Below are 22,500 nucleotides of genomic sequence, written 5' to 3'. Positions count from 1 at the left end.
CAATTCCATAAAAGTCTATTTTTCTCCCGGATAAATTGTTTTTAGGTTTTTAACTTTCTGACGATTGAGTGTTTTCAGCCCTGGGTGTCAAGGAACCTCCTCTAGGTTTTGATAATAGGTTACTGCAACGATTCTAGAGAATATGGAATGGAATGGTTTCCGCGTTCAAGCATCACGAATTCTAGCATATTTCTGGCACAACTAGAAATTTCATTTTTTTTTGACATTCAATGTCATTATTCAAGTTTTTCAATTTTTGCAATTTTTTTAAAAGTTTTTTTGGAAATTTTTCTAAATTTATAGGTTTCTCCATCCTCATAAGCCAAGGAGCTTCCTGCAGAGTTTGATAACAGATTACTGCACAGTTTCTGGATGTATTGGAATGTTTTAACATCATGAATTTTAGCATTTTTTTAATAAAACTTGCCATTTTTAACATTTTTGACCTTGATTGTCAATATTCAGGTTTTTTTCACTCGCAGGGGTCAGAAAACCTCCTGTAGGGTTTAATCATAAGTTAACGAATTTTTTTCAGTTTTCAACTTTTTAATATCACAAGTTCTAGCAAATTTTTTTTGGAACTTGCAATCCTATACATTCAATGAATGACAGTTTATAAGGGACCGTGTTTCACGAAAGGCGAAAATGCATGTTTGAGAGGCCTCTCAAGAGCATGTTTAGGAACTATCGAAGAGCATGTTTAAGAGCTCTTGAGCAGCATGGTTGAGGGGGCAGATTACGAGAGGTCAGTAACCAAAAAAATTGCTCTCGTAAAAGGTCAATGTCCGAATTTAAGCAGACTGCGAAAAAGTCATTGACCTTAATGCAAAAAGAGTCAATGACCGATAATCAAGCTGCCAAAAGGTTCACGCGCCGCAAAAAAAAACAAGGATGCAAGAAAAGTCATTCACCGGAAAAATGTCAGAAATAGATCAAAAAAGAGGGTATTGCTTTTTTGGCCTTTTTTTTATTTCTTTTTTTTTCGCCGACAATATGTTGTTTGCGAACATGTGAGGTTAAACTACTCTATTTAATTGCTCTCAAACCAAATTTGTAGCAATTATAGTCCTGTTGGACTTTTTTAAAACAAATTTTCTCTTGACCAATTTTTTAAGTTTCATTAGAGACACTTAGTAGCGTTTAGTTTTCCTTCAGGTGCCTAGTGTGGTGCAGCTTCTGGTAAGGTCATTTTAAGAGTTTTTGAGGCCAAAATCTTGTAATTTTTCTTGTTTTTCGTCCTTTTTCGATTTTTTTGTCAACCAGTCGAAAATTGAGGCTGGTTAAAGTTGATAAAGGTCATTGGCAAGATATCGGTACTTTTTCTGAACATTTTGCAAGCTATGTGATTCTGTATTCCAAACAAGAGCACACAAATTTGTACTAATTTTCACATTTTATGTCAAGTTTTTTAAAATTTTTCTCATTTTGGAAAATCTTGGAGAATAACACCTTTTTATTCAAAGATTAACAGGTTTAGAAAAAAACAGTTTCCAACCAGTAGATAATTAGCTTTCCAATTCCATAAAAGTCTATTTTTCTCTCGGATAAATTGTTTTTAGGTTTTTAACTTTCTGACGATTGAGTGTTTTCAGCCCTGGGTGTCAAGGAACCTCCTCTAGGTTTTGATAATAGGTTACTGCGATGATTCTAGAGAAAATGGTATGGAATGGTTTCAGCGTTCTAGCATCACGAAATCTAGCATATTTTGTGGCAAAACTAGAAATTTAATTGTTTTTTGACATTCAATGTCATTATTCAAGTTTTTCAATTTTCGCAATTTTTGAAAAGTTTTTTAGAATTTTTCTAAATTTATAGGTTTCTCCATCCTCAAAAGCCAAGGAGCTTCCTGCAGAATTTGATAACAGATTACTGCACAGTTTCTGTTTACCATTTTAAACATTTTTGACCTTCATTGTCCTTATTCAGGTTTTTTTTCAGCCCCAGGGGTCAGAAAACATCCTGTAGGGTTCAATAATAAGTTAATGATTTTTTTTTCAGTTTTCAATTTTTTAATATCAAAAGTTCTAGCAATTTTTTTTGAACTTGCAATTTTTTTTAAGTTTTTGCACGGTTTTTGTAATTTTTTTAGGTCCATCCAGCCTCAACAGCCATGAACCTCCTCTAAGATTTGATATCTTACTGCATTGTTTCTAGTTGTATTTTTATCAAAACTTTTGAAAATGTTTGAATCTTTTTGATTTTTTCCGGGGGCAGGTACCTCCTTCGATGAGAAGCTACTGCATAGTTACTGATGTTAATGGAATGGAGTATTTTAATCGCTCGAGTTTGAGAATTTTTTGATAAGATTTGAGTTTTTTCAACTTTTCGGAAAATGATTATCTTGTTCCAAGTTTATGGATCTTTTTGAGCCACTGAAACTATATAAGACTTGAAATGGGTATAGTGGATAGTCTCATGAGACCATGAAAATGTCCATTAGTACCACAAATATTAGCAAGATTTTGTTAAGATTTGTAAGAGTTTAAAATTTTCCAATATTTTTGACCTTCTCTTTTTGACGATCATTACCTGCCAACGAAAATCTATAAGTCCTGCAGATGGGCTTTATGAGAGAGCTCCTGACACAAAAAATGGTTTTGAACATTTAATTGAAATCTGGATACATTTCTTTGAAATTTTCGACTTTAAATTTTCTATATTTAATTATTAATAAGCTAGAAACTCTCTCTCACTCTATCTCTCTCGGTTGGAGTTTCTCTCCTTCTTTTTCTCGTTCACTTTTTATCACTCACACTCTACCTCAAACGAAGTTAGTAGCAATTATAAAAACCCTGTTCGCCTTGTTTGCGTTTTTTTCGCTTGACAGATTTTTCGTCAGACCCATTTGACTTTTCGTCCTCAGAAGTGGGATAAAGAGGTAGCGTCCAGTGAGCTTTAAGTTCTCTTAGAGCCTTTCAGCTCATTAGTCTCCATAAGTGCGAATCACAGAAATGGTTTTGTAGACTTATACTTATGGTGTGAAGGGCGCTTCTAGGAAATTGCTCCCCATCCCACATCTGCCCCCACCATTCCCATCCTGCGCATCGTTCAGGCCGTAAGGGTCCATTCAGCCAAAGATACCCTCTAAACCGTGGCTAGCTTCTGACGGAGTCAGCCGCTCGCCGGGGGTTTGCGAGCAGTTCGCCCGACTTTAGTCGGTTATGTTTCAAGTGTTGCGAAGCAGTTTTTGTTGTTTAGGGAGTTTAACGATTTTTTTCGCTCACGATCAAATAATTTAGCCGTGAATTGTTTTCCATCAAAATTCGTCAGGCAAAGTTTTTGCCTGACAGATCTGGGATTTTGATATACTTTTTTGCCTTTGTATTCACGATTTTCTCCTTCACTTTTTCAAGCACCATCTTTACATTCGAAAGTGAGTTAAAGTTTTCATCAAGTTAAATTATTAAAATTTTATCGGAGGTCCTGATCTTGCTTTAAGATGCTTAAATAGATTTTTAGCTTACCGCCAACGCAAGTTGGATTTATCCCCCGAATTCTTTTCGAGGGCATTTCTTTGGATGTTAGTCGGATGTTTCATTGTCATCAGAACAGAACACAAAACTTTTATTTAATACAAACTCTCATTTGCTTAATCTTAGTATTTGTGACCATTGCGCTCATTTTCCTCATTGTCGTTCACGATCGTATGCAATTTTTCAGTTCTTGGCAATTGCATCAATGAAATCAATTTTGGGATGCGCACATTTGTTCGTCCAAAGTTTTCGAAAGTTCTTGAAAAAAAACGTTTATTTAGATTGCTTTTACGGATCGGCTAGTTTTCATTATTCTCCAAATGAACTTCAGTCTCATTGAGACGCTGGTTAGAAATAATTTGATCGAAAAGAGAAATTCATTTTGAGGATCTGGCCCGGGTCGAGGTTTTTGGGTGAATTTTTTGTAAGAAATGCGGTGAATGCGGTGAATCCGGTGACAATAAATATTTCACCACTTTTCAGCGCATTTCTTTCATAAATTAACCGCAAAATTGACCGCATTTCTTACAAGAATTCACCGCATCAACTTTTGTAAAAAAATAAAAGTAATAAATGCGGTGAAAACAGTGAATGCGGTGAACAAAAATAATACACCGCTTTTCATCGCATTTCTTACAAAAATTTACCGCATTTCCTACACAAATTCACAGCATTTGCTTTCCAACGTTTACTCAATCTGATTCAAACTCAACCGAATTATCTAAGCATTAAGTGACAATTGGCGCAGTGGAATAAGGAGTTGAAGGAAAGCTGGAGGTCAGAGGTTCCAACGTAGGGACGATTCTTTTTTGTAAGAATACTGAGAACGCGGTGAAAATAAATAATTCAAAGTGATTCACCACATTCACTGCAAAAAGATGTAAGAAAAACCCGGTAAAATTTTTTTTCACCGCATTTCACCGCATTTCTTACAAAAATTCACCGCCAAATCTCGACCCGGCGGAAAATCGGAAAGAATCCTTGAAAATTACCTCGAAAGTTTTACTCTCTCACTGGGTGAAAACATTGACATCTTACCGAGGCCTATTCAAAAGCTATAAAGCTCTTTAATGGGCTCGTAAATGGTTATAAACTATTTTTTAGGTTCGCTAAATTTTGATATCTTGGTTCTGATTTCCTGCTCGTATCATTTGCTGGTCAATTTATATAGAAAACTTCGTAGAGTGCTATATTTCTATGAAAGAGACCCCTCGAGGGGTCTATGAAAGAGACCCCCCAGGCGGGTTCCTCCAAAACATATGAGAAATTTTATCGTGTAAGATCTTACAAATTTCTTTTAAAATTGTCCTATAAGTTCTTATAAGATTATGCGTCGCAAGACTTTGTAGGACAATTTATCAGGTCTTACACGATACTGATTTTTTATCAGGTCTGATAAGATCTTACACGATAAAAACTCCTTTTTGTCAGGTCGTACAAAATAAAAACTCTGCTTGGCAAAAAACTTTATCGTGTGAAATCTCAATATAAATCTTATAGGATCTTGTAAGATAAACATTCGGAAAGCCATGACTACACTTTTTGATAAGATTTTATCAGATCATTTACAAAAAAAATTCATGAAGTATGGCATGTTCTTGATATTGAAGACAAGTCAGAGTTGCTGTCAAGCAGTAGCCACACAACATGCAACACTTTAGTGTGAGAGCAACAAAGAGAAAAGTACCTTATGCTGTCTTTTGAGACTTATAATATTTTATGAAAAATGCTTTTCGAGTGTCAGGGGCTTTCTCTGAAGCGGTGATCATCAAACTAGGCTGAACAATTTTTTTCAAAGACCAAAACCATCTTGGACTGCTAAGTTTAGCCATAGTACCTAGTCAAGAATCACAATAAAACTGCCGCCAAAACAGATTCAACAAACATTTTTTTTTCATACGTGTTTAGTTGAGCGATCTTTTCTAACAATCATAGGAACTTGACTACGTTATACGGTTATATTGAGATCATTAAAACATGTCATTTCAAATCTTACACGATAAAAATTCTGCCTTACGTGAACTTTTATCGTGTAAGATCTGATAAGAGACTTATCAGATCTTATAAGGTTACAATTAATCAAAATTGAATTATTATCTTATAAGATCTGACAAGTATCTTATCTGCTCTGACACGATTAAAGTTCACGCAGGGCAGAATTGTTATTGAGTGAGACCAGATAAGATCTTAAACGACAAAAAATTTGGATCAGCATCTTATCAGATCTTACACGATAAAATTTCCAGGGTCACTGGGGTCGAAGCAACCGACAATCTTAATTGGTAAAAGTTTTTGTTGTCGACAGTGAAGTAAAACTTTCACAAAATTAAGTTCTGCTACCAAGTTATCGAGAGAGCATTGCATCTCAGCAGGAAATTGCATCTCTCTGCTTTATATCTTCAGCACCCGTACGAGAAAATCGCATTTTTAGTGCAAAATTTTGATGGCAGCAGAAAAATAATGGTTTCCTCTAATGACGGAGGTGAAGCAGCATTGTAATTAAACAATTAAAAATCGTATTATCCTAAGTTGATTTCGATCAAAAATAATTTTCACTTCAATGACGGGCGAAAGGTTGGCAGTAATGAGGCAGATAAAAGTTTTATTGAAGAATGCTTGTGAATAGAAATTGAGCTCTAAGGACACTGATGTCAGCGCATGATTTCCAAAACGGACTGATAACCAGCGTTACAAACACAGATGTGATATTTTCGAACATTTCTTAGCTTTAAAATATTATAGTTCTCTTGTTTTCTACACCATAATGACAGTTCAAAAATTAGAACCAAAACTAACCGCTAAAATGACCTTGATCATGTGCTATTCTCACTCCTTCGGAAAACCTATCGGTTAGCTTAAAGAGTTATCTCAAATGTTGGTTGTGCGTTAGAACAACCAATCTATTCTTTGTAAATCAACCATTTGAGCAAGTCCAAGACTTCATCAGAAAAAACGTCGCAGCTTCAGTAGTGGACAGTTACGTTAAAACTCAGACAACAGTGTTAAAAATTGCAACAGTGTTACGAGTAGAAACTTCCTCTCAGAGGGTCAACATATTGTACACTTTTTTGTAAAGTAACAGTCCACCCCGGGCAAGAGTTTTTTGGTTATCGTGCAAGATTCTGGCAGATTTTTTCATGAAATGATTATCTTGCAGGTTCTGTCAGAAAAATGGTCAACTTACAAAATTCTTGCGTAGGCAATATAAATCGTTCAGGTAAGGCTGCAGTCTGATTGGCTGACTTTAGTCATTGTCTTTAATTTTTTTCCTGTTGAAATTAATTAAAATTCAGTAGGTCAGCTTTCATTGAAAAATTTGTACAAAAGTAGTTCCACTTTCAGATTTCTTTCCTTTCTGCTAAAAGCAGCTTTCGATTTAAAAGCGGTTATCAAAACACAGATGCTACTATAAATTTTTATCTTCTCATTTTCAGTCGGTATTTTTTACACTGGGGAAAAAACAAGCTACCACGGACATTTAGATGAAAATAAATGTTATTTTGTATGAATCTGACAGAAAAACGGTTATCTTTCAAGATTCGGGCAGAATTTGCCGGATTTGTGCAAGAAAGCCATTCGATATCAAGTGGGGCAATGGCAAAAAGTGGTACAGATGAGCTGTCAACGATTAAAAATGGTGCAGCAGAAAGGTAAAAAGAGGCCATTATAAGAAAAGACGACTTTGTTCGACTTACACTATGGTACCAAAAAGCTACGTACAGCATGACTTCTGCTTTTAAAGCATGATTAGTGCTTCAAAAGCATGATTTGCGCTAAGGCGTTAAAGAAGGTGTGAAAATTGGAAGTTTTAAGAGAAATTTCTTTCTCACTTTCTCCGCTTAAACAGAAAAGATGGTTAAACCGCTTTGTTCTTTTTACCGTTTGCCAAGTTGTTACGCTGCGAGTTGTCGGATTTTCATGGTCTAAAATACAAAAACAACTCAACTTGAAATCAAGATCCAGTGCACAGTATGCATACAAACGTTACCAGAAAAACAGCAGTTTCGAGGCCCAAAAATCGAGCGGAAGACTCCACAAATTGACAAAAAAATCAGAAAAAAGTGGTTAACGATGTTTTGAAAGAACCCAAAACCTCACTGGAGCGCATTCGAGTGGCTCATAACGCTTTCTTTTGCAACGATAGAATTTCCAGAGGTACAGTTAGACGGATTCTAAAAAAATATGGCGTTTTTTCAAGAAATGCTGCAAAAAAAAGTCAATTTGAAGAAGAAAAGCAAGTGTTTTCGTTCAAAATGGTGTATCAATATGCTCAGAAAGCATCTGGCAGAGAATGTTGTTTTTACGGATGAAACAAAGGTGCGAATCTCCAGCGACGGAATTGTTAGTTTTTCGAAGAAACGGAACGAGATTTCATGAAAAAAAAAACAAAAAAATTAAGTTCAGACAAACGATCATTTATATTTTGGGGTGCAATACGATCAGATGGACAAAAATTGCTTGTTATGTGTTCAAACAAGCTAAATGCTGTCGGTTATTTGGAAATTTTGAAAGATTACGAAGAAAAAATACATTTCCTGGACATTATATTTCAACAAGATAATGCTCCTGCGCATAAATCGAAGATTATCGGCTTTTTTCCAAGAAAACGAGTGGAAAGTACTAGAATGGCCCACATACAGTTCAGATCTGGATCCTATTGAAAGTTTATGGGCAATGAAGCAAAGATTACGAAAACAGACAGTTTTATGGGAAAATTTAGAAGAAAAAATGTATGAAATTCGGAATGAAATTGACGCAGACGTCGTGAGAAACCTGTATGAAAACTATACAAACTTTCTGCTAGACGTTTAAAACGCTAAATGTGTAATGAAGCGTTATTAGAGAATAATTTTGAATTCAAAATGTTATATTATTTGATGTTTGTATTGCTTTTTAAAAAATCTTTAGGTGTACGTACCATAGTGTATATACTTGTTTCTTTAATCTTTCTTGATTCAACCTTTTGATCTTTGCAATTATTTTTTTTGTCTCAAGTTCTATGATTTTGCCCAATTCTTTTACATCAACGCCAGATGTTATTTTCGCGTAACATGTGGCGGCTGTTGCAGTTGTTTCAAACATTTGCCGCTGAGACGTGGCTGCAACTGTGCGATGAATGAGATTTTGTCTTCAGTCCAATTGGTGAAGGGGCAAAATTGCCATCTGGCTGATATTCCTCACTTGAAACGTTTACAAAATTTTGTGATGCTGGTTGTTTCTTGCGTAGATTGACCTGGCACTATGAAGTTAAATGCCATCAAAGGGAAATTTTTTGCATGAACCAACAACACTACAGCACTCGCCAAGTTTGACTTCACTTTTGTTGATCCTGTTTTTTTCGTCCTTTTGAGGAAAGATTTTTGAGCAATTTCTTCAGAAGTTAGAAATTTTGATGTACAACCGACATCACATTGACGATGACATAATTAACATGGCGAGTGCATTCATTGATGTACTGACTACCTGCGACTGCTTCATTGAAGCAACTATGGTATCTGGTTGGATGTCGGGAAATTTACTTGAAAAAAATGACTTTGAACATACTTTTTATTATCGGAGTTGGATTTCAATTAAAAGAAACAGATTTGGAGAATACGAAAATTTTAACCTGATACACAGGTTTAATCTCTCAAGTAGAACCGAACTTTGCATTAAATAATTTAGTTTAGGGACTTTTGTTGAGGAATAAAAAGTAATACCATGAAAATACAGTAAGGCCTTCCTGATCGATAAATATGAAAACGCAAATAGAAGGAAAACAGATCTTTGATTCCAAATAATCATACTAGGATCATATCTGATTTCCTTGAAATCGTTCGCATAGGATCTCCTTGGTTTCACAATAGAATCATACTAAGAAATAGAGTATGGACAGTGTGAAATCTTATATTATCTTTCAATAAAGTAACACAGAAACTTGAAATCAGGAGATGAGCTAGCCATAAAAGCAACAATTTTATTTTGCCGACAGAAGACAATGTACATTGGCGAGAAACTCAGTGTTTGCGAGAGTTCCATTCAAAAACTCCATATTTTTCATCTTCAAGAGTACCAGAAAATCAATTGACAGTGAAAAAGGAAGTTAACTTCAAAAATGACTCACCATCTTCACCGGCTGCAAATTTGGTTTTCAACAACACAAACAGTGCTAAGGCTTTGCACAAAAACATTTTCAACTAATTGAGTTTGAATTTTTTTTCTTTTTTGAACAAGGAAAAATTGAAAAAGCGTGCTTTTTCAGGAGTGGAAGAATCAAAACTGATCAAAAACTAATGCCAACAGATTTCTGCTAGACGAGCCAAGCCCTGTAACATTTAGAAAAAAATGGGCGTCGGTAAAAACGTTTGTTTTCTCGCCTTTGAAGCGGGCAGTGCAACAAATGTTCAAATGGTACAACAATAAAATCGGCGAGAAATGAGTTTTCGGGTCTAATTTATGATAAAATGGCGGCAAAATTTAAAAACTGGTTGTGTGTCATGAGGTCTGACCAAAATTAAATCAGCAGGAAAATTAATTAGGTGAAATTTTTCGTTTCAACGGAAAGTGGGAATTGCGTGTCGAGACCATTGTTTTTCCGGCATCTGAGCTTTCTGCTGCGTGTTCCTGCTGTTGTCGATTTTCATTTGCAAGATATTTCGGATTTTGTTTAACGTCAGAGCTATGACAACCAATGTTTGGTAGTTTTCTCCACTACCAATATATATCTTATATTATGATTGGTAGAGAAGGAATTAACTGCATTTGATAACCCTTGTTTAGACTTTTTTAAATTTTCCACCAAGACGTTGGCAAGTAATAATTATTTTTTCAAAATGTAACAATCGTATGAGTAGAGCGATTGTGTTTTACTCCAAGGAGAGATACTTGGAGAAACGTTTCCTTGAGGGATGATGTCACGAGTCGTTGTCCTCAAAAATTATATGTTTTAAACATAACTCTAGTATAATCATTTGTTAAAAGAGCACGTCTAAGTTTCACGTTGTTGGACAAAAGAGTCAAAGTTTTTTTTGGCAATTTTGGCGGTTTGTTTGAATCATCTTGAAAGTTGCAATAACATTGGCAACATGCTGCAAGGGCACAAAGGGGGCGTCAAGGGTTTTAGGAGGCATCAATTGAAGTCTTTTGTCATCTTCTTTGAAATTGGCTTTGAAACTGTAGGCTGAAATGTTGTCAATATCATCAGTACATCAATTTGTGGGAAAGGGGTAACTCACGTTGCCTAAAACCGGAGCGAGAAAATCCAAAAAAAACTACGGAGGAAAAAAGCGTGCGAGACCGCAAATGGGGCAAACGTACGTGCGTAGGCCGTTTTTACCTTTACGACTCTTGTTTCTCCATCTCGTCCAGGTGTTGTTTCCATGACTCTTCCCAGAGGCCAGATGCCTCTTGTTGTTTGGTCTGTCAGCACCCAAATGATGTCGTCCACTTTGAGCGGTTGATCGTTGCTGTTTGGCCATTTTGACCGTCGGCTAAGATTGACAGAAACTCTTTCACCAAGCGTCGCCATATGTGGTTCATCAGCTTCTGCGTGTTCTTCCATGCCTTCAAGCTTGCAGGTTGCTAGTCTCCAAATTCTCCTGGTGGCAAGCTATTGAAGAGACGCTGGATGAGAAAGTGGTTTGGAGTCAAGGGTTCCTCGTTGTAGGGCTGCTCAGCAACGTTAGTCAGTGGTCTGGAGTTGATGATTGATTCTGTTTCCACCATGTGTTAGGAAAGTGTCAAAAAAGAGTCTTCTGGATCCTAGAATGAGGAGGAACGTTCTTTGGCGCTCTGGATCAAACGTTCGCAGACACCGCCAAAATGAGGGCCGTATGGGGGATTGAATTTCCACGTTGTTTTGGCTACTGCTAAAGCCTTGTAGATTCTGTCATTGTCCAAGGCTTTAACAGTTTTCTTAAGTTCTTCAGAAGCGCCAACAAAAATTTTCCCGTTGTCGCTGTAGATAAATTGGGGCTGGCATCGACGACTGCAAAATCTTCTGAAGGCATTGAGAAACGTATCTGTGTTTAGGTCTGGACACGTTTCTAAGTGAACTGCATTGTCACCATGCATATAAATATCAGACCATAATGTTTTTCTATAATGCCTTTGGAATCTTCGATGTAGATGGGTCCAAAGAAATCTACATCAGAATTAGCAATGGGGAAACGTGTTTCTGCTGTTGGAAAACGAAAACTGGGTAATGGTGCCATAATTGGTTGAATGTTTTTCGTGTCAAAACGTCGACATAAGAAACAATGAAATCGTACGCTTGCTAACGATTTCCGAAGGCCAATCACATGGTAACGTTGTTGAATGAATGCTTTTGTTGGTTCTGTGGACTGGTGAATACATATTTGATGGGCATGCTCCAAGTACAAACGAACAGTTTTGTCCTTCGCGTGCAAAATTATTGGACGTTTTTCCAAATCCAGTTATGTTGGTGCATACTGCAATCGACCAAAAGATCTGAGTAATCCATTCTCATCCAACAGCGGATTTAGGCATCGTATTTTGCGCTTAGAATCTAGCTTGATTCCACGTTGTAAGGAATTAACGGTCGAATGGAAAAAACTGTCCTGAGATAATTTCAGGAGATAATTTCTTGATAATTGAATGTCTTCAGTTGTGTATTGGTGATTGTTCGTTCGCATTATCTTTGCACGATGAATTAGGTTGAAAACTGTTGCAACTGTCAGAAGAAGTTTGTTCCATGTTGTGAATTTACTCAGATCGTCTATAGGTTTAATTGTCTTGGGACTTCTCGTGACTGCCGCACAAGTTGCGCGTTGTTTGTTAATCTAATTCCAGGTCGACTCCTTTTCGCAAAGAAATTGGGGTAGATCTAACCATTTCTGCTGAATTTCGTTTGTCTCAAGACCGCAAGTTCCGTTGTCGGCGGGATTGAGATAAGTTGAGATGTGATGCCATTGCTGGGGTGAAGAACTTTTTATGAATTTCTTGCAATCTGTTTGAAACAAAAACGTTTTGCTTCTTATTTGAGTCTATCCAGTCCAAGACTACTTGACTATCGGACCAGAGAAAAATTTGGTCCACTGTCAGTGTCATTTCTCTTTGGATCAGTTGTAGAAGGTGCACTCCTATAACGCTGTCTTCTAGTTCCATTTTTGGCACGCTTATTTGTTTAATGGGAGCAACTTTGCATTTTCCCATGAGAAAACATGCTTTTGGCGGAGCGGCTTGACTATTGGTTGTACTGAGGTAGGCAACGGCTGCCATAGCTGCCATTGAGGCATCCACAAATATATGAAGTTGGCTGCTTGTGGTTTTACTGAAATTGGGAACAGTTCTTGGTATTCGGATTTCAGGCATGGCAAAGTAACTGTTTAGGACTTTCTGGAGGGCATTGTGTAGTTCTTGTGGTATCAAATCATCCCATTTTCTTCCAAGTTACAACTCTGCTGCAAAACAATTTTTATTTTAATTGTCAGAGGGGACAGCAGACCGAAGGGATCGAAGATGGAAGATACCAAAGTGAACATTTTTCTTTGTGTGTACAATGTTGCATCTTTAGGAAATTGTTGTAGGGAAAACATGATAAAGTCGTCAGTTGTTATGTTCCATTTTTGACCAAGGACTCTCATGATCTCTTTTGTTTCGTCTTTATCGTCGGAACAGATTTCAGCGAGTACATCTGGTTCGTTTGAAACAAATTTTGTCAAACTGGAGCCATCATTTTTCAGACATCTTTTTGTCTGTGATATGACTTCTTTGGCTTCTGAAACTTTTGGCAGGGACTGGATGTAGTCATCCATATAAAAGTGGTGTTTAATTGCATTCGAGGAGGCTGGAATTTTACTTTTGTTGTCTTTTGCACATTTATTGTGCACATAAATTGCGCAAAATCGTGAACATGTTGCGCCGAAGATTAATCTAGTGAATTGGAATTGTCGAATGGAGTTGTCTATCATCCAAAAGAAACGAAGAGCAGACTGGTCTTCTTGTCTCACGGCAATCTGCATGAACATTCCTTCGATGTCTGACAAAACAGCAACCGGGTGTTCTCTGAATCTCAACAGAACTGCATCTAAGTTATTCAGCAAATCAGGACCAGTTAGAAGATTTGAGTTCAGTGATTCACCGCGGAACTTTGATGCTGCATTGGCAACTCCTCCCACTTTTCCGGGTTTGTTTGGTTTAGTGACCGGATGATGAGGTAAGTACCATATTGACTCTGGAGGTGGTGCTTGCATTTCGACTGGCTTGACAAAATTTTTATCCAAGTCTGTTTGGAGTGTCTGTTTGTACTTCTGATAGAGACTGGGATCGTTTTGTAGTCGTTTTTGTAGACTTTTTAGTTGACTGACTGCTGAGAAATAATTATTCTGGAGTTTCTTTACAGGTTTCCAAGGAAGGCCAATCTGATAACTTTCACCGTTCTGACAGATTGTGTTTTCCATTGTTTGCACTGCTAATTGGTCTAGTGAGCTGTCTTCATTCTGTTCGGGTAATGTATCCTCAGCTTCTTTTTTCCAGAATATTTGAACCAATCCGTCCAATCGTTTTTTTTCAATGTCTCTCCGGCAGACATGGTAGATGAATGGTTGGCGCGGGGGCTTGTTTGCGTTCATTGTTTTAGGAGATAGCTCGTACTCTCCAGCCAGAGTCCAACCAAGCTTTGTTTTGACGCCGAATGAACGCTTTTTGCTACCTTGGATTACGTCAATTGGATATGTGAAAGCAAACGTATTGACACCAAGAAGTGCGCCTATTGCACCGTTGTCTATGTCAGGGAAATAAATGTGACTATGTTCCTTGAAGGTGTCGCGTAATTGATTGAGTTCAAGAACGTTAGCGGGTGATAAATTGAGACATGGCGTGCTATAGGCTCTTGCAATGCTGAATTGCTGATTGACTTTGTCAAAAGGCGTTAATGTCACTGTTTCACTTCTTTTGGACAGTGGCATTTCATGTTCAGTGTTTAGTTACTGCAGAGTTGTTGATGCTTGTGATTCGCAGGGAAGCGCAAGAAAGCTAGTAACTATATCCAGCAGGAAGGTCAGCTGGCTTCCGGGGTCGATCAAGGCGTAGGTATCAAACACTTTACTTCCGTTTAGAAATGAAATTGTTAGTATTTGTAGTTGTTCATACAATTCAGGAGGAGGAATTGTATTTCGGTTGATACTGAAGTTTTGGGTCGGATTCGAAGCATTCAAATGGGCGCGCTGAATCTTTTGTTGCTGTGATTGTTGTTTATCGGAAAACGATTGACCATATCTATTGTGCTGGTTCTTTTTGCTGCTGACAGTGTCAGTATTTTTGTTTTGATCTTGTTGTTGAAAGGATGGCTGTGTTTGTAGGCTTGCTAGATTTTGTGTCGGCTGATTGGGATTGCTTGTTGAGAAAGCAGCGGTGGGCGCCTTAACTTGTTTCCAAGATTCATGCAAAGTTGTATGGTGAAATCCTTTACATGATTGGCATCGTTTTGTGGACTGACATGACTGCTTAAAGTGTTTGTTGCTGAAACAGTTCGAGCAAAGATTGTTCTTGCTCACAATATCATACCTTTGGTCTGGCAAAAGTTTTTGGTATATAGGGCATGTTGCGATTATGTGACTTCCTTTGCATTTGTCGCAAGACTTGTTTGACTGATCAGCATCTTTACGAAGAGGAAAGGGTGGTTGACCATGCTGGTTTGCAGGGCGAATTGAGTGCAATGAATTCTGTTTCCAATTGTTTTGTGAATTATCAGAAAATTGATTCATAGCATTGCTGTTCCTATTATCATTGTTGTTGTTAATTCTGCTGATGTTATTATTGCTTTGACCGAAAGTGTTCCAATTATTAAACGGCTTATGAACATTTTCTCTGTTGATTTTGTTGTATACATGGGCCTGTACTTCAAGCCACTTCTGAAAATCAGAGACGGTTGGTTGATTACCAATTGATGTTATCGTATACTCTGTCCATTTTATCAGAAAATTATGTGGAATTTTTTCTTCTGCCTTTTTCATCAATGTTGAACTTTGCAAGTCAGCTTTGAAGCCTAAATTTTCAGAAGCTTGCATTAATCGTTTGAGAAAAGAAGCAAAAGATACAAAATTCTCTTTGTTGTAGTCATTGCTCAGACGCCAGGCTTCCAGTTGATTGATGAAAGTATTTACAACAATGCTGGGTTCTCCAAAGTGATCCATAAGCTCTTTCAAAGCAATCGCGTAGTAAGCTGGGTCACACGAGTAGACTTGAATTTTTTCTTTGGCTTTTCCTACGACCGAGTTCTGTAAGTATATTAAACGGTGTGTATCCGTAAGGCTAGTTTTATTGTGAACTAGGTTGAAAAAATTGTTTATCCACTCATGGCGTTTCAGTGGGTTACCATTGTAATTTGATATTGTTATTGCTGGAAGTTAAATGGAATTTTTGTTTGTGTTTTGTAAATTAAAATTATTTTCAAACGGGATTGTTTCTGTTTGTATTGCAGTTCGTGGCTGAAGCAGTTGCCTTCTAGGAAAAGACCAAATTGGAATTTGTTTTGAATTTCCCGAGACGTTTGGTTGGCTAATATGTTGAGTAATGGGGGAGGAATGGCTATTTGGTAGTTTTAAAATGGATTTTCCGGAGTAAGCGGAAATTTAAGTGGCTGAGATGATGTACAGCAAACAAGGATGGTACCTTGGTTGTTGAGTGTTGTATTGGAGGGGAGGAAAATTCCATCGTTTGGTTCTTCCATTCGATTTCCATTGCTAGAATGAACTCCAGTTGGGTAATATGGGTTCTGAAATAGTTGGGAAACGTTTGTTTGCGCTACTGGTGGTAGCGACCTTGCTGACGCAAATTTTCCGCTGTTCTGGTTTTCATTTATTTGAACAGTTGCAAATTGAGTGTTTGAAACGGTTTGAGCAGCTGCACTTTGATTGTTGTCAAAGTGTGGGGGATTGTGACGTCTGTCTTCGTAACAATATGGATTTGGCGTGGTGTCATTTGTCACTCTATTTGTTGCTTTTTCTTAATTGAATTGATGCGGAAGCATTTGCTCTTGCTCGATTAAATTGCATGAGCTTGCCGTTTGGTATGTATTGGTTTTGTTAAGTGAGCAGTTATGATGAAATGAGTTTTGTAAATCTATTTCAAGACGTTGTATGCTTTGATCTGCTCTTGTTATTTAAGGGAAAAGAAGACTTTTCTTTTTGTCTAACTGTGGCACTTGCTGGTTGATTCATTGGCATATCGGGCAATGGGATCAACTTTGAACTAGAGAACTGGTTGAGTTCGCCACTTGAAGGGTGAATGAATTCCGGCTGGTTATCAGTAGATTCAACAGGAAATAAGACTGCAGTTTGATTCGTTGGAATGGCGGGTTGTTGATTTGAAGGAAACTGGTTGAAAGCGTTCTCTTTTTCTCTGAGAACAACGTTGTGTTCTGGCGATTGCGGATTACTCAAGACAAATCTGTCCTGAATGTTTGCTCTGGATAATAAAGTTGATGCTGGTGTTGGGGCTGCTAACAACGATTGATTTAATTGTTCAATCGTCGTAATTTTTTTTACTGATTCTTCAGTCAATTCTCTAGTATACTGAGCAAAATGTCTGTTGCTTTGAAGGAATTTGGAGAGGAGGTTGGGTTTATTTTCTCCTTGCGGAAGGAAAAACGATGGTTTCGCCGGTCTTGGGGGCACTGGAGGGGAGATATCGCTGGCACGGTTCTTTACTGACATGTTGTTTTGCTCTGAGTTTTGGGAAATTGGTTTCAATCGCTGCGACTCCAGTTTTTTTCTTCAGGATTGTGTGATGCAGCTGATGTCATGGCGCACTCGAGTTGATGATTGACTCAATTGACCATCATCGTCGAAACTGTTGACTTCTAGATCCAACTTTTCTAGACGAGAGATCAAGTTCGATTAACAATTCATGACCAAGTTCAAGCTACAAGAGCTTACTTTTTCCATCATGATGATGTCAAGGTTTGTCTTCAGCTCTTCAACGCTCTCCTTGATTTTGTTGATCAACAAAGAAAGAGTGCGGAAGCTTTTTCTTTGCTCAACGGATGTCTGTAAGAGATCAAGCTGGTTTTTCATGTTGAGCTCAGTCAATTTGAACTTGTTCAATGCCTATTGTAAATTCTGGCTGTTTTTTGTCACATTGATGAACAGGATGTAGTCGGTTCGTAATTCTTCAGTCGTATGTAAAGTAAAGGTAAAGAACGGCTCGATATTTACGGAGCGACGACCTTTTCGGTAAATTGAAAAATCTCTTACGTTTATGTAGGCTAATCAGCCCAGCGCTTTTTGATCAAATGTGGCGACGCAACTTCGCACGAAAACAAAAGCTCTAAATGTGTTTTTCGTGGTGCTAAATCTAGCTAAAAATTTGCTGAAAAAAAAAAAAAAACTAAGCGTTCGCGCGTGTGTACCGTTGATTTGTTGAACAGGACCCAATAATTGCTTTCAACTTTTTTTATATATATGACTTCGCAACGATTCTCTTATAAATTTTAGTTCTCTTTTAATCACAATCAAGGTACCAGAAAAATTTTACTGAACTATTTTCTTTTTTTTTTGTGTTTGTGGAGTCTTAGGAACAAATAAAACCTAAAACCAAACAAACCAAATCTATATTGACACTTCTGCAAAATACGTTAAATTTTTTCTGAATTTAAAATGCGGCACGATCAGGCAACGTGAGCTACAGAAAAGCAGAGAAAACTGTCTGCTTAAATGCCGGGACTACTTTGAAGTTCTTTTCCAAGAAATTCTGTTTTGTGATTCTTATGAAGTTAGGGTCAACTGCTACCAATAAACTGCTTGTATTTGTTTCAGGATATTATCTGCCAACTATGAATTGCTTATCTTTTTGGTGACTTTTGCGACCCAAAGGAAACACACTCCTCTTCAATTGGTGACTACTGAGACCAAAGGGGAAAAGGGGACTTCTTTCGGCAACATCTGAGACCGCGGACAAAAAAGAAGAGGCGTTTGAGTTTTCCAACTTAAAGGGTCAATATGCGTGAGCGAATTGAAGTGGGAAATTTTCGAGAGCTTGTGATTTCCTTCTTTTTTGATAAAAAAAATTAGATCTTATCTTCTCTTTTTTATTTTTCTTGAGAATGTATTTTCAGTGTATACTATTCAATTAACTAGATGCGCGGCTAGTAGTAAGCAAAATGAAAAGAAAATAAGTGTAAATGCCGGGTTTTCTTAGGAATACATACTACACCATTAACTAGGCTCACGGCTAGTAGTATGCAATTAAGATCAAAGGAAACACAAACCTCTATGTAGGTTTTTTTTTTCGTCAGAAGCTTTTCAGCAATTCTCTGTCTGTTCTTTTCGGTTTTGCAGAATGCTTATACAGTTTCTCAGCTTGTTTTGTAGTGAATTAAGGAGGTTTATCAAATAGCTTTTTCTAAAAGTTGATTGATTTTTTTTAATAAGAAGAAAACTTTAGAAAAAACCTTTTTTTGATTTTTATATAACAGAGAAACAATGTTGCCATTTTTCTGTTTCTTCTTTGCAGTTTTGCAAGGGGATAAAATAAATTTGCAGCTTGTTTTCAAACAAACAGAGGGGGCTTTTTCGAACGCTTTCTTGTTATCTACTGAAAATTTCCAATAAACGTAAGAAAAATGTTTTTTGAAATTTTTAAGTAAAAGAAGCAAAATTTGCAAATTTCAAGTGGCCTCTTTATAAACTTGTATATTCAATCAACTGATTTCAAAGCTTGTTTTCCAACCAAAACCAGGGGGGCTAACCAATGGGTTTCAGTGGGACTTTTAAATGTTTTATTCAAAACGCTAGAAAAAACGTTTTTTTGATTTTTATATAACAGAGAAACAATGTTGCCACTTTTCTGTTTCTTCTTTATGTTTCAAACTTGTATATTCAATCAACTGATTTCAAAGCTTCTTTTCCAACAAACCCAGGGGGGCTAATCAATGGGTTTTTGGATTTATTAAAAAGTTTTCCTTAAAACGTTAGAAAAACGTTTTTTGGTTTTTTGTAGTCAAAGAAGCAACTTTTGTCAAAATTGAGTTGCTTGTTCACAAAATTGCAAAATCGATAAATTGATTTTGAGGCGTATTTGCCAACGAACCCAGGGGGGCTAATCAATGGGTTTTTTGGATTTATTAAAAAGTTTTCATTAAAACGTTAGAAAAACGTTTTTTGATTTTTTGACGCTCAAAAAGGCACTTTTGCAATTTTCTTTCTTTTTTTTTGAGCAAAAATTTTACATAAGCAGTTCAATCAAAATAAAATTGATTTTAGATCCAACTGAAGTGTTCTATTCAAATAAAAATTTTACTTTCATGTAGATTTTTTGCGACAAATTGAGAAAATTGTTTTGAGTTTTTCCGATGCAAAAAACGCTATATCTCTTTTTCGTGCAATTTGTGTTTTTTTTTCGTTAATTGTCAACTTGTAGTTTTTCACGGCTACTTCATTCATAAATCATCAACCAAAAGCTCGTTGGGGGACAATTTTTGTGTGTTTGAAATTTTTTGTCGCAAAAAAATCACGTTTTTTTTGGATACGTCTAACCGGGGAGAGGACTTTTAAGGTGACGTCTGGAACCTCGGGCGATCATCTCCTGGTGACGTCTGTAACCAAAAAATGTCAGGCCTTCTTTTTCGGGTGTCGTCTGAAAACCCTTGAAAAGAAAACTCTTCGTCTTTGGTTGGCTTGTCTGCGATAAGAAACTCTTCCTCTGTCGTAGTCTTGGATATTAGTCTTGGGGTGTGCTCTTGCCCCCTCCTTGTTTCAAAAAAATTAAATTAAATTCAGAAGGTTTTATGTCCTTTTAATCAAGGCGGATGGTCGCCAAAATTATGTTTTAAAACATATCTCTAGTCCAATCATTTGTTAAAAGAGCACGTCTAAGTTTCACGTTGTTGGACAAAAGAGTCAAAGTTTTTGTTGCAATTTTGGCTGTTTATTTGAATCATCTTGAAAGTTGCAATAACATTGGCAACATTATACAAGAGAATGACAACCTGATTCAGCTCATAAACGAACAAAGTAATCGTATTAGAGAAAAAAGCACATTTAGTAAAAATTGCGCTCCAAGGTAAGTAACAGTTTTTCATGATTCTAAAGAGTAGTTACCGAAGTGCATCAATACTATTTTTGGTAAAAGAAAAAAACATACAGGTAAAAATCCTCATTAACATCGTTGCTTACAAGTTATAAAAGTTATTTTATAACCTAGTAAATGCCAAGTGACTGTGATAATCATATCAAGGCCGAAGCTAAAGATGGTATATGCGAGCCCCTTAGTCACTAATTCACATGGTTTTTGAACAATTGTCAACATCTAAAAGATCGTGAAATTAAATTTTCAGACAATTGACTATAGAAGATAAATCACGAAAAATGCATGTTTGAAACATATAAGTGCAAATAGCCACACCTATCGAATTTATAGCCACACCTATTCTTTTGAATTCTTCTCATGAAATTTTGACCCTTGTTGACTTGACTGTACGTTCAAGACAGGGAATATTTGTCTCATTTTGTAATCACATCGTTGCCCTGAGTCCTCCACTATTCAAACAAGTTCTTCTCTTTCAGGATAAGAAAGTTAACTCTTGACCATTTCTCATCATTTTTTCACTCGGTAGGAGTTCGTTTTTCACTCGGTATGAGTTCGTTTCATTTCCCTTCTTCTGAGAAAGTCCTATTGGATAGTAAATCGTTACTGCCTCTAGCATATGGCAAGGCGTTGTCAATGCTCCAAATTGCTAATTTTTTTTGTCAGGAGAAACGAATTTTTCAACTGACTGCAAATTATTCTTTCGATGGAAGACTTCGTGTCTTTCAGATAATTTGGTCTCACATTGTTTGTGAAGTTGAAAACGTCACAGTGGAACCATTCATTTGAGACTATTGGCAGCTTTCTTTTTCAAACCTGATGGAAAATTTTTTTTACTCAGGTACACTCAGCGATGCACGGAGTGTTTATGTTTATTCAGCACTGTTCAACTATTTTTTAACAGTATAAGGCCCACCCTTTGAATCTGGAAGCCTTTTTTGTTCAAGAAGACTGCACAAATGACGTGCTATGTCAATGCAAAGAGTCAACTTCGCAAGATTGGGTTTTACCATAATTACGGAGATAATGGTTTAAGTTATCTGATCTTCTACTGACTCAGTTTTTTCTCTGTAAAAGGAATCCAATGTTGTAGAGGTCCAAATTGATTTTGAGTACCGTTTTTGTTTCCATCAAGTTCATCCTTTCCAACTGCAATCTGTCTGCTTCGGTAACAAAATTTTTAGAGTTAAATGTGAGCCTCTTGTTTTGGACTGTGAAGGCAAAGCAATTGCTGCTGTATCTTTTGCGGCGGCTCGTTTTGTAAAAAAAAATCAATTTCAATTTGCTTGATATTCGTTTTAAGGAACAGAAGTTTTACACTGGTTTTTATCTGAGGGAACTACATAGCTTGACTTGTTTTGAAAACTGACGTTCGCTTGGGTTCTAGTGCAGGCTCACTGATCTCAAACTCTGGTCATAAAACCATGAGCTCTTAAAACGGTCCGTGTTCTCGGAGCTCTTTTTTTCAAAAACAGCAGGACATCGAACAAGAAGACATCGAACAAGAAGACATCTTCTACCAGCACACGACTAACATCTAGAACTAATATAACGGCACCATTTTTCTGTACTGGGCTACCCTTGTTTACATCTCTGAAACTTATTGAAGAGCTAAAGAAAGACCTTTGACTTCTTTTTGGCTGTGCTGAGATTGACATGGAGTTCTAAACAACAAATACTTCTTCATTTTCTCAAAATATGTGATAATCGGATATTGTTTTGTTTTTTTCTGATTTTGTAGATGTTTGGATCATTAATCGAGATGTATCGCGGTGTGGCTGAAATCGTTTCAAAGTTTTTTTGTGCCTTGCTTTCCACAGAAGACTGACTGCCTTCTTCTTTCGTTTGCCCAATTGAGTTCAGATTGCAGATTTAATATCTCTTGTTCCAGTTGAGCTGAAAATTCAGTTTCTCTAGTTAAGTGCAGAATTCATCGAAAAGTCTTTCGGCTGATCTCTTTCTCACTTCTTATCAGATCCAATGATGACGGTAGTTATGGACG

At 36.9% G+C, this 22,500-nt stretch overlaps 2 protein-coding genes across 2 annotated transcripts in view; both read right to left on the bottom strand.

The window, feature by feature from the left end:
- Nucleotides 1–9,712, bottom strand: part of LOC142351953 (uncharacterized) — a 30,853-nt gene extending 21,141 nt beyond the window's left edge. Inside the window, exon 1 of the mRNA XM_075404237.1 lies at nucleotides 9,577–9,712. Within this exon, the coding sequence (XP_075260352.1) occupies nucleotides 9,577–9,643 (67 nt within the window). The 5' untranslated portion in view covers nucleotides 9,644–9,712. The remainder of the gene's footprint in view (nucleotides 1–9,576) is intronic.
- Nucleotides 9,713–12,838: 3,126 nt separating this feature from the next.
- LOC142351735 (uncharacterized) lies at nucleotides 12,839–14,380 on the bottom strand. Its single transcript, XM_075403880.1, has one exon. The coding sequence runs from the start codon at nucleotides 14,378–14,380 to the stop codon at nucleotides 12,839–12,841; it is 1,542 nt and encodes a 513-aa protein (XP_075259995.1).
- Between the last annotated feature and the right edge of the window lie 8,120 nt (nucleotides 14,381–22,500).

This window comes from Convolutriloba macropyga, chromosome 13 (genome assembly GCF_964194025.1).
Source record: "Convolutriloba macropyga chromosome 13, txConMacr16.3, whole genome shotgun sequence".
Classification (NCBI taxonomy): domain Eukaryota; kingdom Metazoa; phylum Xenacoelomorpha; order Acoela; family Convolutidae; genus Convolutriloba; species Convolutriloba macropyga.
The sequence above is the reverse complement of the archived record's forward strand: the minus strand, read 5'-3'. Positions and strand labels throughout refer to the sequence as shown.

Excerpts from the sequence above, each read along its gene's own strand:
- LOC142351735 (XM_075403880.1), bottom strand. The coding sequence starts at position 14,380 with ATGCCACTGTCCAAAAGAAGTGAAACAGTGACATTAACGCCTTTTGAC.